The sequence below is a fragment of the Aspergillus steynii genome, assembly GCF_002849105.1.
Source record: "Aspergillus steynii IBT 23096 chromosome Unknown P170scaffold_1, whole genome shotgun sequence".
Classification (NCBI taxonomy): domain Eukaryota; kingdom Fungi; phylum Ascomycota; class Eurotiomycetes; order Eurotiales; family Aspergillaceae; genus Aspergillus; species Aspergillus steynii.
In genome coordinates, this window is record NW_020194398.1 from 1,554,641 (window position 1) to 1,567,346 (window position 12,706).

At 51.0% G+C, this 12,706-nt stretch overlaps 5 protein-coding genes across 5 annotated transcripts; 2 read left to right on the plus strand and 3 right to left on the minus strand.

Annotated features, from left to right (window-relative positions):
* Window positions 1–196: 196 nt before the first annotated feature.
* P170DRAFT_469609 (GMC family oxidoreductase) lies at window positions 197–2,116 on the minus strand (the record flags this gene model as incomplete). Its single annotated transcript, XM_024852655.1, has 3 exons — window positions 197–414; window positions 509–1,726; window positions 1,777–2,116. The coding sequence occupies 3 exons, from the start codon at window positions 2,114–2,116 to the stop codon at window positions 197–199; spliced, it is 1,776 nt and encodes a 591-aa protein (XP_024709448.1).
* A 1,402-nt stretch (window positions 2,117–3,518) lies between these two features.
* Window positions 3,519–5,991, minus strand: P170DRAFT_431795 (phosphoketolase family protein; the record flags this gene model as incomplete). The annotated part of the gene is made up of 1 exon (XM_024848123.1): window positions 3,519–5,991. A coding segment is annotated over one exon (2,434 nt), but the record flags the coding sequence as incomplete, so codon positions are not given.
* A 1,061-nt stretch (window positions 5,992–7,052) lies between these two features.
* On the minus strand, window positions 7,053–9,089 carry P170DRAFT_344444 (uncharacterized protein; the record flags this gene model as incomplete). The annotated part of the gene is made up of 1 exon (XM_024843462.1): window positions 7,053–9,089. The coding sequence occupies one exon, from the start codon at window positions 9,087–9,089 to the stop codon at window positions 7,053–7,055; it is 2,037 nt and encodes a 678-aa protein (XP_024709450.1).
* Window positions 9,090–10,600: 1,511 nt separating this feature from the next.
* On the plus strand, window positions 10,601–11,168 carry P170DRAFT_460370 (uncharacterized protein). The gene is made up of 2 exons (XM_024851934.1): window positions 10,601–10,683; window positions 10,749–11,168. Exon 2 carries the CDS (start codon window positions 10,789–10,791, stop codon window positions 11,092–11,094), a length of 306 nt encoding a protein of 101 aa, XP_024709451.1. The 5' UTR covers window positions 10,601–10,683; window positions 10,749–10,788; the 3' UTR covers window positions 11,095–11,168.
* A 571-nt stretch (window positions 11,169–11,739) lies between these two features.
* P170DRAFT_482567 (RTA1 domain-containing protein) lies at window positions 11,740–12,597 on the plus strand (the record flags this gene model as incomplete). The annotated part of the gene is made up of 2 exons (XM_024853888.1): window positions 11,740–11,890; window positions 11,960–12,597. 2 exons carry the CDS (start codon window positions 11,740–11,742, stop codon window positions 12,595–12,597), a joined length of 789 nt encoding a protein of 262 aa, XP_024709452.1.
* Window positions 12,598–12,706: the final 109 nt, after the last annotated feature.

The window sequence follows — 12,706 nt, forward strand, 5'->3', positions numbered from 1 at the left end:
GTTACGATAAAAGCACCCAAAAGGTACCGTGCCATGATCGACGTAAACAGACCTCAAAAACTGGTCTAAAATGAACCGACCCGTCTATAACCTATCAATAAACCTCTAACTTAAATAAACGAAATACTATAAAATAAATACAACAATTACCAAAATCCCCTGAACCCGTCTCCAGAGACAGTATCCAGGCTACGAATCAAAAAAGCTCCGAATCCTTCTTAATCAGATCCGCCGCCCGCTCGGCAACCGCATACAGCGTACTGACCAGATGGCCGCAGACCTGGAACGGCAGCACCGAGGCGTCGACGACGCGCACGTTCGAGGTGCCGTACACGGTGAGTTTCTCGTCCACGACGCCGCCGGACTTGCGGGGCATCATGGCCGCCGTGCCGACGGGGTGGAAGTTGGAGCGATCTATGGCATTTCGTTAGTACCTGATAATATGGGCCTCGGGTAGGGGAATGAAGAATATGGAATGGAAGGTTAAAGGGGGAAGGGAAAGACTTACAGTTCCCATCAAACGCCCACTCCTTCCACTCCTCGACGGACGCATCCTTCCTGACGACCTCGAACCCAGGCTCCGATTCCTCCTTGACCAACGCACTCAACGGCGCCGTCTGCAGCGCCTTGCGAATGAACTTCGCGACGCCGACATGCGCCTGCACGTCCCAGTCAAACATGAAGTAGTTGGGGTTAATAACGGGCTTCTGCTGGGGGTTCTTAGATCCGATATGCACGTTTCCTCTTGCGAAGGGAAGCAGGGACCAGAACTCCGAGGAGATGGCGGCCTCGCCGCCCGGCATGAACAGGATCTCGGCGATGGGGGTCTTCTGGTTGAAGATGAGGTCGTACTGCAGCTCGAAGAGCGGGAGGAGGTGTTTGGCTTTCATGATGTTGCCGTTGACCTTGGCGGTTTCGGTGGCGTATTTGTGCAGGTTGGAGCGGACGGAGTGCGCGAGGGAGGCGGTCTCGTTGCCGAAGATGTCGTACACGTTCGGGTAGGTGACTGTTGAGCTGCCGGTGATGTTGGAGCGGGTGGAAGCGGCGAACGCGGCGTTGACTTGGTCCTGTAGGTTTTCGCCGACGGTGGGGAGGTCGACTTTGAGCGGGATGTTGTACTGAGAGAGGATGTCCGGGTTGCCGATTCCGGAGAGTTCGAGGATACCGGGGGTTTTGAGCGAGCCGGCGGACACGATGACTTCCTGGGAGGCGGAGACGACGCTGACGGTGCCGTTGCGGGAGGAGATCTCGACGCCACGTGCGGTGGCCTCGTGGGACGACTCGTTAGCCCACACGATGCGGTTGGCGAACGTGTTCAGCAGAACGTGCAGGTTCGAGCGATCCGCGAAGGGGAAGTAGTATGCGCGAGCGGCGTCCTCGCGGACCTGCTTCTCGGCGTCCAGGGTGGATGGGAAGACGTTGAGACCGCGCATCTTGCCGCCGTTGACGTCGTCGGACCAGGGGATGCCCAGGTTGGCGTGGGTCTTGTTCAGCACGGTGGTGAGCTGGCTGGGCGAGGTGACGGAGTAGGCCACCTTCAGGGGTCCTTCTTCGCCGTTGAAGTCGGCGTTGGGGTGTGCGCCGGCAGCCAGTTGCGGTGAGGACGGGTTGGTCAGGTTCTCGCTCTTCAGGTAGTAGGGGAGCAGCGAGGACCAGGTCCAGCCTTTGTTGCCGATGGTTTCCCAGGCGTCGACCTGGACGTCTTCGGCGCGGGTGTAGGCCATTCCTGTGCTGGGTTAGTTCTGCGGATGTGCGAGCTTGGCGGAGAGGGAATACCGTTGATGGCACTCGTTCCGGAGAGCGCCTTTCCAGCTCTCAGCACCTGCTTGCTTCCACCGCCGTATGTCTGGTTCGTCGACTCATACTGCCAGTCGATGTCCGTGCCGAATGCCAGACCGTAGCCGTCAGCGGCCGTGACGTTGGGGTTGTTGTAGACCGAGTCACCGGCCTCGACGACCAGCACCTTGACCTTGGGGTTCTCGGAGAGACGGTTGGCGACGGCGAGACCGCTGGTTCCACCGCCGATGACGATGTAGTCGTAGGAAGGAGACGAGGCGGCCAGGACGGATCCTGTTGTGCACAGGAGTGCCGCGACGGAAATGAGACGGCTGAACATGGCGATCAGGTAGGACGTTTCTGCTGCTGCTGAAAGGAGGATCAGCCGGACGGGGGAGGATCGGTTTATGTATGAGATGGGCCTCGTGGACGTGCGTAGACCGGATCTGTCATGTCACATCGGGTCCGAAGCAGCGAGCAGGTATGGCGAGCGGGCTAGCTAGCCGGTGTGTCCCTTGCATAATGAGACCCTGCTATAGAGTAATCTTTTGTCAGCGGTGCAGAGAGGGTCGTTTAGATTGCGACCCACTTGGTGCGGCGCAGAAGTGAGGTTATTTTTCTGCGTCCTCGGAGCGGGATTTGGTGGGATGTGGGATCGGCATTTAAGAAGCCAAGAAGCCAGATGGTGATAGCAGCCTTCATCTGAAAGATGGCTCAACTCTGTAAATCCCGAGACGGTCATATTGTGAGCAGAACGTGCATGTCAAACCTCATCAAAAGGTAGAAATGCCATCTAATCTTATCATGAAACGGCTCGGGATCTGGCCGGTCCACCGTGTCTCGGCTTGCCGTGAATAATCCTCGCCTAAGCAGCTCAACACAGCAGGTTGACATGCCGATCGTCCCGACATCTCCTCCGTGGGCTTAGAAAGCGATGACTGATGCGCGGAATCCGCCGCTGCTGCTCTGTCAGCCTTTACGGAGTATCCTCTGGGTCAGGGTCCATCGTTTAGTTCGATATTCTCCGAGATTTCGCCTCTGTGTCACCTTGTGAGCATGCTTTTGGAGAGTTATCGGGGATTTTTTTTGTCAGGATCTTGAGAGCGGTCTCTTGGTATTATGCATTTGTTCAACGATTATTGACAATAATTATTGCGCTGCAGTCATCTGTGGCAATCTCGAGAACGAATCCATTCTCGCTGTCTACTTTCCAACGCAATCTGCGACAAACTTCGTCGAGAATCTCCATTCTGAAACTAGACCCCCGTGAGCTCAAGCCCAGATCGAAGGATCATCGCGTGCTCGCCGTCACACAGCAAATAGGTTAAGCCCCGGCACTTGGCCGACTAGACGAAACTAGTTTCATCTTAGTTACGACCGCCGACTTGGAACCTGCAGTAGTATTTCTTCTAGTCTCCGGCAGACTTCCGATATGCAGGGGTAGACACTACCAAATGGGCAATTTCTCACGAATGCGGACTCCGGCATCTTCCTCCGATTGAGTGATTTTCTTTGCGCTTCCAGAGTCTGGTCTGTTCGTTTTTTTGGTATGTTTCTAGTATGGTTGTTGGCAGCAACTCACATGGCAAGCCCAAGATCCACTCGACGTTTCAGTCAATAGGCTTTATCGGGTTAATAGAATTTTGGTTGATTGATTGATCCACTCAAAATAGCTCCGTTGAGTAATTCAAAGCTGAAGCTGATTACAAACTCGTTCAATTGATTATGCTATCAACCACAGGTTAGTTTGTCAAACATTATACTAGGTCGCAACTCCTGTCCTATTTCTTCGGATACGGCCACTTCCAGTTGCGAATATACTCCGGATCGATTCCATTCTCCATCGTCTCCTCCTTCGCCGCCAACTGCAGGTTGATGAACCTCTCGCGAACCCCAGCGGCTGTATTCCCGAGCGACGGTATGCGATCGATCGCATCAATAGCCAAGCGATATCGATCTGTTTGGTTTCTGACCGCAAGCTGGAATGGTGTATCGATATTTCCCTTCTCCCTGTAGCCCCTGACATGCAGGTTCTCTTGACCCGGTCGCTTGTATGTCAAACGATGGATGAGCCAGGGGTACGAGTGGAAGTTGAAGATAATGGGCTTGTTGTCAGTGAACAGCGCTTTCCATTGTCGGTCTGACATTCCATGCGGATGGTTGCTTTCCGAGATGAGGCGGAATAGGTCGACGACGTTGACGAATCGCACCTTCACCTGGGGCAAATGTTCCCGGAGAAGAGAAGTCGCGGCCAGGGCCTCGTGTGTCGGAACGTCACCACACGCTGCCATGATGACGTCTGGCTCTACGCCCTGGTCGTTGCTCGCCCAGTCCCAGATTCCGGCACCCTTGGTGCAGTGTTCGATAGCCTCGTTCATATTCAGGAACTGGATGTGGTCTTGCTTGTCTGCCACGATTACGTTGACGTAGTTGACACTTGCGAGACAGTGGTTCGTCACTGAGAGCAGGGTGTTTCCGTCGGGAGGAAGGTAAATTCGAACGACTTCGGGGCTTTTGTTCGCAACCACGTCGAGGAAGCCGGGGTCTTGGTGGGTGAATCCGTTGTGATCCTGTCGCCAGACGGTCGCGGTGAGCAGAATATTCAGCGACGCCACCTTGGCGCGCCATTCCACCTCGAGGCACTTTTCAATCCACTTGCAGTGCTGGTTAACCATGGAATCGATAACATGAATGAAAGGCTCGTAGCTATTTAGAAGCCCGTGTCGACCGGATAGAACGTATCCCTCGAGCCAGCCCTCACATGTATGCTCGCTAAGCATTTCCATGACGCGTCCCGCGAACGCAAGATTTCCCCCGTCCGTATCTTCATCGAAGTACTCGGCCATCCAGACCTTCTTGCCGGCTTCGTAGACCCTAGAGAGTTTGTTCGATTCGGTCTCGTCGGGGCCGAAAAGCCGGAATGTCTTGATGTTCTGGGCCATCACGTCGCGGAGGAATGTGGACATGTTTACCATGCTGCCTCGAACGGTGACTCCCGGTTCAATGTCACGAAGTCCGTAGACTCGGAAGTCAGGAATGTCAAGAGGTCTGCGAACAAGACCACCATTGCCGATCGGGTTGGCACTCATTCGAGACCGACCTTTCGGGGCTAGTTCGCGGAGCTCAGGAATCAGTCTGCCGGATTTATCGAAGACCTCTTCGGGCTTGTAGCTCCTCATCCAGTCCTCCAGAACCTTCAAATGCTTCTGGTTCGTGTTGACGTCGGTAATGGGGATTTGATGCGCCCGCCAGAACCCTTCCAGTCGCTTTCCATCGACTTCCTTCGGAGCCGTCCAGCCTTTTGGACTTCGAAGAACAATCATCGGCCAACGAGGGCGAAACGGCTTTCCTGACTCCCTAGCCTGCTTCTGAAACTTTTTGATTTCAAGCACGCAGTGTTCAAGTGTGGCTGCCATCGCTTGATGCATACTATCCAACTCGCTGCCCTCGACGAAGTACGGAGTCCATCCATATCCAACTAGCAACGCAGACAGCTCATCATGGCTGATGCGCGCCAGCAACGTCGGGTTGTTAATCTTATATCCATTCAAATGCAGCACAGGAAGCACGGCACCGTCCGTACACGGGTTCAAAAACTTCGTGCTATGCCAGCTGGTCGCAAGCGGGCCAGTCTCAGCCTCTCCATCACCCACCATAGTCAAGGTGATCAGATCCGGGTGATCAAACACCGCCCCGAACGAATGCGAGATCGAATATCCCAGCTCTCCGCCTTCATGAATACTGCCCGGTGTCTCGGGCGTTGCATGGCTGCCGATCCCCCCTGGAAACGAGAACTGCTTGAAGAACTTCTGCATTCCTTTCTCATCCTCCCCTTTATCAGGATACACCTCTGAATAGACTCCCTCGAGGTACGACTGCGAGAGAATCCCCGGCGCGCCGTGACCGGGTCCCGACACGAAGAGAACATCGAGGTCATATTTCTTGATAAGCCGGTTCATGTGCATCCAGGTGAAGGATTGGCCGGCGTCGGAGCCCCAGTGGCCGAGGAGACGCGCTTTGATGTGCTCGAGTTTCAGCGGCTCTTTGAGAAGTGGGTTTTCGCGGAGATACAACATCCCGAGACAGAGGTAGAGGCTTGCTCGGAAGTAGGCGTTCGTCTTGCGAATCTCGTCGGCGGACAGTAGCTTTCCTGAGATTGTGGAGCGAGCGGCTCCGTAGGCCGAGAGACTCAGGGGCTCTGAATTTGAAGCCATTTTCGATCCCTGTTCCGAATGTAAACTGAAGCCTGTGCTTTGTTTAGAATGTGCAGGCTGATTTGGTCATGTCAATGTATGCAGGTCTAAAGGTCGGAGACCCCGTATTGAATCAACATTCTTCTCGTATCCCTAGCATCTGGGACAGTGATCGGGTCATAACGTCTCGGCCAGATGGTGGTCCAGACTCGGCTGAAAAGTCCATGACGTCGTCCATGACGGAATATCGACGTCGCACGAGTCGCGGCTCTGACTCCCGAGCAAGTAAAGAACAAGGAATTACGACTGTATTGAAGCTGCTCAACCAGAAACATAGAAAATCATGACTGCGCAATATGTTTCCTGAGATGAGCGTCAAACAAGATGTAGCGATCTGCGAGATGGGTGGGTCACGGGATACGCTAGTCCTAGAATGGAAGGTGAGCGAGGGTCCCGTCATCCAAACAGAACAAACAGAACAAACAGCAGGCGTTGAGTATGACTTCACATCTCCAAGGATGAGGTTCGTCTATGGGGGTTACTGCAAAAGATAAATCTATATCTATGGATTATTTATGTCAGTGCTACCTTTTTCTTGCAGCTTCAAGGCTCACAAAACTATGTCAGTCTGAGACCCCATGGTCTGCTGTCCAAATATATATCACGGACCATCAAGTTTTACCGAAGCTTTTAACAACATCCAAGGAAGTTCAAACGTATATTAGTGAAGATTAAGCAAAATCAAAGCCAAAATAAACTAAAAAGAAAGTCAAGATAAATTAAAGATTGATTGAAAAAAAGTCCACTACTATGATAAAATGGAGCTCACTATTATCGGAACAAATCACATTCTGGTAACAAAGAAAATAAAACAAGATTCTGTCGTGAAAGCCAAAAATATTGAAGTTCACTGTTGTCGGAACAACTCGCATTCTGATAACAAAGAAAAAAAGAAAGATCTCTTGTGAAGTCAAAACAATCTAGGCACAAAAGATCGCAGCATTGCCATGAACAAAGATACTCGACTGAGATGATACTCCAATTGTCAGACAATAGGATTCATGGCAAAGAAAGACAAGAGCCTCATTCAGATTCAAAACAGTCAATGTCCCATTCATAGACACGTTTCAGACGTCGGGACAACCAAAGCAGACGATGACCCTCGAGACGAGATTCATGAGGACGATGAAATGTAAAAGCTTTCAGATGACTGAGGGAAGCCGAGGGCTCAAACGTAACAACGGACCCATACTTGTGCGTGACTGCAAATCCCAACTCGCTCATGGCGGCCGTGAAAGCACTCCAGGCAAGTGATCCTCGAGGCTCAGCCCTCGAAAGCAACGTCTTGAAGACATCATATGACTCTGGCTTGACTTTCATGGTCGGTCGTTCTTCGACAATCTCGGGTGGACTTGATGCGGAGCTACTCGATTCATCACTTTGTTCAGATGAAGACTGTGTGGGCCGTGTCTTGGGTTTAACCTTGCGTTCCTTGATTTTCAATGACCCGGCTGGAGCTTCAGTCATCGAAAGTCTCTCCGCCATCAATTCCCGCTCTCGCTGAACTTGGGTCCGATTTTCGTCAGACCTCTTGCGTATGGCCAACATGCACTCCTCGATCCTTTCTTCGTATAGCGTGCTGAGTTGGGTCCCGGTATAACAGTCGATCACTTCGTCGACCTTATCGAGGACACGTTCGAGGACTCCAGGGATTCGAATGCGGTCTGGTGGCATAGCCAGGTCTGTCACGTCCAGGCTTTCTTTGATGGACTCTATCTCCGGAGCCATGGCCTTGATACAATTGATGTATGTGCGACCCTTTCGGGGATTGCTCGGAGGGAGTTGGACCGCCTTTTTCAGCGATTTGAATAGGCCCGTGATGACCGCGAGTTCGTGTATGGCGTCCCGTGGTCCCTGATTCTTTAGATCGACCAACGCGTCGTCATTGTTGTACAGGCCAAAGATCTTCTGGAGCCAGTGACCCGCATCGGCGACTTTGGTTTTGGCTTGGTAAAGACGCAGGATGTAGTGGATGAACGGGCTTGCCCTCGTGAAAGCGGCGGGTTCGGTTTTCAAGATGATCCGGGTGCTGTTGTTGGGACCGTCGATCCGCTTCAGATGTTCACAGCCAACGCTCCGTTGCGTATAGCGTTTCAGCAAAGTCTGCGACCTCTCGTATTCGAAATGGATCACGTTGACCAGCTCCTGGAGAATGGCGGCCCGGTAGAAGCGATCGTCTTCCTTGGTCGTAGCGAGTTCGCGGAGAAGACGAGCGATAAAGTCCCACACTGCAGCGCTGTGCACGAAGGTATGCAGCATCTCGAAAAGACTGGTAGACACATGTTTGTCAACCATCGTGGGAAGCAGTAGGTTATCACTGTCACCAATGAGCCCCGGCTGGGTAAAGAACCAAGCATAGATCATGTTAATCAAGTACTCAGGGTCTGTTCGACAGAGCCATGCCCAGTTCTCCAACGATCTCTTGTTATCGGCGGCCATCTCAGCCAGGGATTCCAATGAGACAACATCCTTCTGTTCCCTGATGCAGAGCCCGATTAGCTTCATTGTGCCCGGCCCCTGTGGCTTTCCTCCTGAAGTCCCTTTTTCATTCCCTCTCCAATACACGGCCAGAATCTCCCAAACCACCAAATTCATCATCTGCAAAAACTGCATTTGACGAGCTAGTATGTAGTTGCCGATGACGGACGGCTGGGTGCACCTCGGGAGTTCCTTGTCATTTGATCCACTGCACTGGTGCTCAGGGAGGGAGACTTCTTCTCCATAGTGATACTCCGAGGCGAAACATCTGTACTTTCCATCTTCAAACTCTTCGAGTTCCATCTCGCAGTGGTGAATTGTGGAAAGCATGAATTGTTCATCCCCAAAACTACCGTTTGGACCAAAGAGGTACTGATCACTGAGCCAATTGGTCGCACGATGCTTGATAAGGTCGAGGAGCAGATCAGAGTCTGGCTTAGCCAGGTCTTGAAGATTCCATTCTGGAATGAGTAAACAGATCTCGCCTTTACCAAAATCCTCCGGATCATCCAGCACCAGCCCCCCAGCTTTATGCCCTTGTAGCACCTCCACTCGACCTTCTTGGTCGAGGAGGTGCCACATCTCCCGGACCTCGCTCTCGTATCTGTTCCACTTCGTCGTTAAGTCTTTATGGAGCTGTTTCAGTATCTTCAAAGTATCACCACGGTATACGAGATGAGGCCCCGCATCCTGGCTCGAGGTGTCGGGCATGTTGGATGCTGACATCGGCTTGATTTAGATAAAAGCAAAAGAATAGAGGAGACTTCTCAAAGGTATCGGATAATTGTAGAGCAGGTAGGATGGTGAGCAAACATGTAATCAGAAACGATGGGGATACACAGTAGAATTACTTAATTAGGAAACATACGTAGAGGGATCTGGGTGATTATGGTATTTATACTAATTTAATTTATGGATCCTCACGTGTTCGTTGTTACTCAGATATCCGGAAATCTCAGTTGTTGTGGTTTAATGCTTCATTGTTCTTTAGCGGAAGTCAACAGTATCGCGTAGAGAGCAGAGGCTGCCATCTGCCACCGCTTTGTAAACTTCGCTATGCTCATTCATGTAGGAGAGTTTATGCTGAAATCTAGTTATAAGCTGCCTTTACGAGGTCTGTGCGTTCTGATATTGTGAAGTTTGGTGATATAGTGCACTTTATAGTTAGGGTTAGCTCTGCTTACCTTGAGGGCCAACGAACCAGTAACATAAGCATGAGCATGAGAGCAGCAGGAATAGTTCTCAGGATAGAGCAGTTCTATAAACCATGCTATGCTAGATCTTTATACAGTTGTCTTTCTTATTGCAGCCTTGAATACTGCAGGCATATCAACCTTTTACAGAAGCACACCCAAGAATACAAAGCATTATATTAGGAGGTCAATGCAACCAATCATACGACCAGTTTATGACAGTACCTTATTGGTTCACATCTACCAATCCATGGTTCCTGGACAGCATCCACTTATGCGCCTAAATTTATACTTGCGAGCCACGTAGTCCAAGTTTAAGCGCTGTGATTGGCTGAGAGTAAGTTCACCCCTATTAACCAGAAGACTCAGGGCCTGCATCGAATATTATTATTTGCCTCGGCTTCTCTACGTATCTTCATCAGCTGGACATAGCAGGGAAATTCCTGGTTTTGGTAACCCTCGCTGTGCGTCCACTGGACTCACGGACCTTCATACAGATCCTCGTACTGCCAATCGTAGGACCCAGAGCAAGCACTTGTCGATAGGAAACAGAGAGGCCGCGTATGTCAAATTTGATAGTACAATTGAAAGCGGTATACTCATTCTCACCTATAATAACAATCCATTCTATCCAGTAACCCCACATACTGGGACTTCCCGTTCGGAATTCTCACATCTGGCCGAGGCTTCGTGATATTCGCCACCCGACCTGCCCAGATCATGGCAAGATCTATATTTGGTATATCGACTACGTGAATGATGGAGGAATCCGATGTGAGCTTCGGAATTCCCGTGCCCGAGATCGTTCTGGCCACCTGTGAGGACCCAGAGGCAATCACATAAATACTTTCTCGATCAACCCCCAACTTCATCCTTCTTCTTCTTCTCTCCAACCATCCTCTTCCCTCCTCAAAAATCCATCCAACTTCTTCCACCCAACTCTTCCTTCAAACCAATCATTCCTCCGTACAACTCTTCTTCAAGTAAGTCCTTCCTACAAGCCTGTCCTTGATCCTCCATACTAGAATCCCTCTCACACCTATCCAAGGCCCAATCCTCTCAGCAAACAGTTCTCCACCACCGCCAAGATGAAGGTCCTTGCCTTGCTTGCTGTTCTTCTCTCTTTCTTCATCAACATGATCCACGCTGCTCCCCTTCATACTCCTCTCCGTCATGATACCCCTGCTATCATCAAAGACTTCGAGCAGGTCGGTGCTCGTGTGGCTGAGCTTGACAAAGCCATCAAATCTTTCGGTCCCAAGACTGACGTTGGTACCATCCGCAACCTCACCTCTAACGTTGAGATGGCCATTGTTCACACTCACAACGATGTCGACTGGAACAAGAGTTTCAACGAAAAGGACAGCAAGGCTATGGCTTCATCGGCGGATTGAATTCTTATTGCTTTTGTCTTGCGAAATAAAACGCTTTGGTGTGAGCGCTATGTCAATGGAATTTTAGCTTACCCAATCTTGCTTCTGCATGTACATTTACATCTACGTAGTCGCTGTCTAGTAGCAGTATAAGTAATCACAGTGCCCAGCAATTCGAATTAGAAGAGATCATCACGTTCTAGAAGCTCATTCCAGGGCAATCTATAAGTAACCGGTCTCCGCTCCAATGTCTACTCCTACCTCCTCGGCAAGCCGACCGTTGACGCCTGTCGTATCCGTGTCTCTAGTATTTAATTTGAGCTTGATGCGCACGAGTGGGCACAGTGGAGCCCAAGTGGCCATCCACAGACCTTCTTCAGAGGGAGTGGGTCGATTATTCTTAGCCCTACTCTGCATCCCGAACACGGATACGGCAGGGGATACTCACCGCGATGGTTGAAGATTCAAGAGATCTTCTTAATGAAGATTCCATTTCAATATAAGGTTATCTCCTGAATGTGCCGTTCTCTCTTTCATGTCGCCTATGTTCATTCTCTACATCATATGGTCTGTCGGCGTATTTAGCCCTAGACCGTCCACTCGCTACTTCACGATTTCATTCCGTAACTCATTCCAATTCATTGACATCCAGATCCTTCAGCCAAAATGGGCTCCTGGTCCCTCTACGACTACGAGCCTAGCAAACCCGCCGCTCTCGTCGCTATACTCGCCTACGCCCTCAGCTCAATCTACCACATCTACCAACTCGTCCAGCTCAAGGCCTACTTCTTCACCAGCTTCATCGTCGGCGCAATCAGTACTCTCCTCCCCCTCCTCTCTCCCTTTTCATCCCGCTCCCCCTCTAACTAAGCTATCTGATATTTAGTGATGACAATCGGCTACATCTCCCGCACCATCTCCTCCAACGGCACCACCGCACTAGCCCCCTACATCGCCCAAAACATCTGCATCCTGCTCCCACCCTCCCTCTACGCCGCCACCATCTACATGATCTACGGCCGCGTCGTCATCCATCTCCGCGTACCCCGTCTCTCGCTGATCTCGCCGTACAAAGTCACCAAGATCTTCGTCGTCGGGGACACCATCGCGTTCTTGACTCAGGCCTCGGGAGGCGGTATGATGGCCATGCAGGAGCTGGCGAGTATGGGGCATAAGATTACCATTGTGGGGTTATTTGTTTTTTTTGGGCTTTTTCTGACCGTCACGGGGACGTTTGTGAGGAGGTTGGGGAATAGGGGTACCGCGGGGAGTCAGGTCCCTGGGGATGTGAAGAGGTTGTTGACTGTGTTGTTGGTTGTGTCGGGCGTTATCATTGTGAGATGTTTGTATCGGATTGTGGAGTTTTGTCAAGGGAATGATGGGTATTTGATGCGTCATGAGGTGTTAATGTATGTTTTTGATACGATCCCCATGTTTGGCGTGCAGGTTGTTTTTCATTTCTTTCATCCTGGGGTGATACTGGGGCAGGGGAGGGGGTTTGAGGCGGTGGATGTTGCGATGTAAGAGTTCTGGGTTGGGTTTATATATGGACTTTCTTTCTTTTGTTGTCGATTTCTTGTCATTCTGTCCGAGCCTATATTAGTCTCCTTGTAATTTCATCCTATTGCTACCT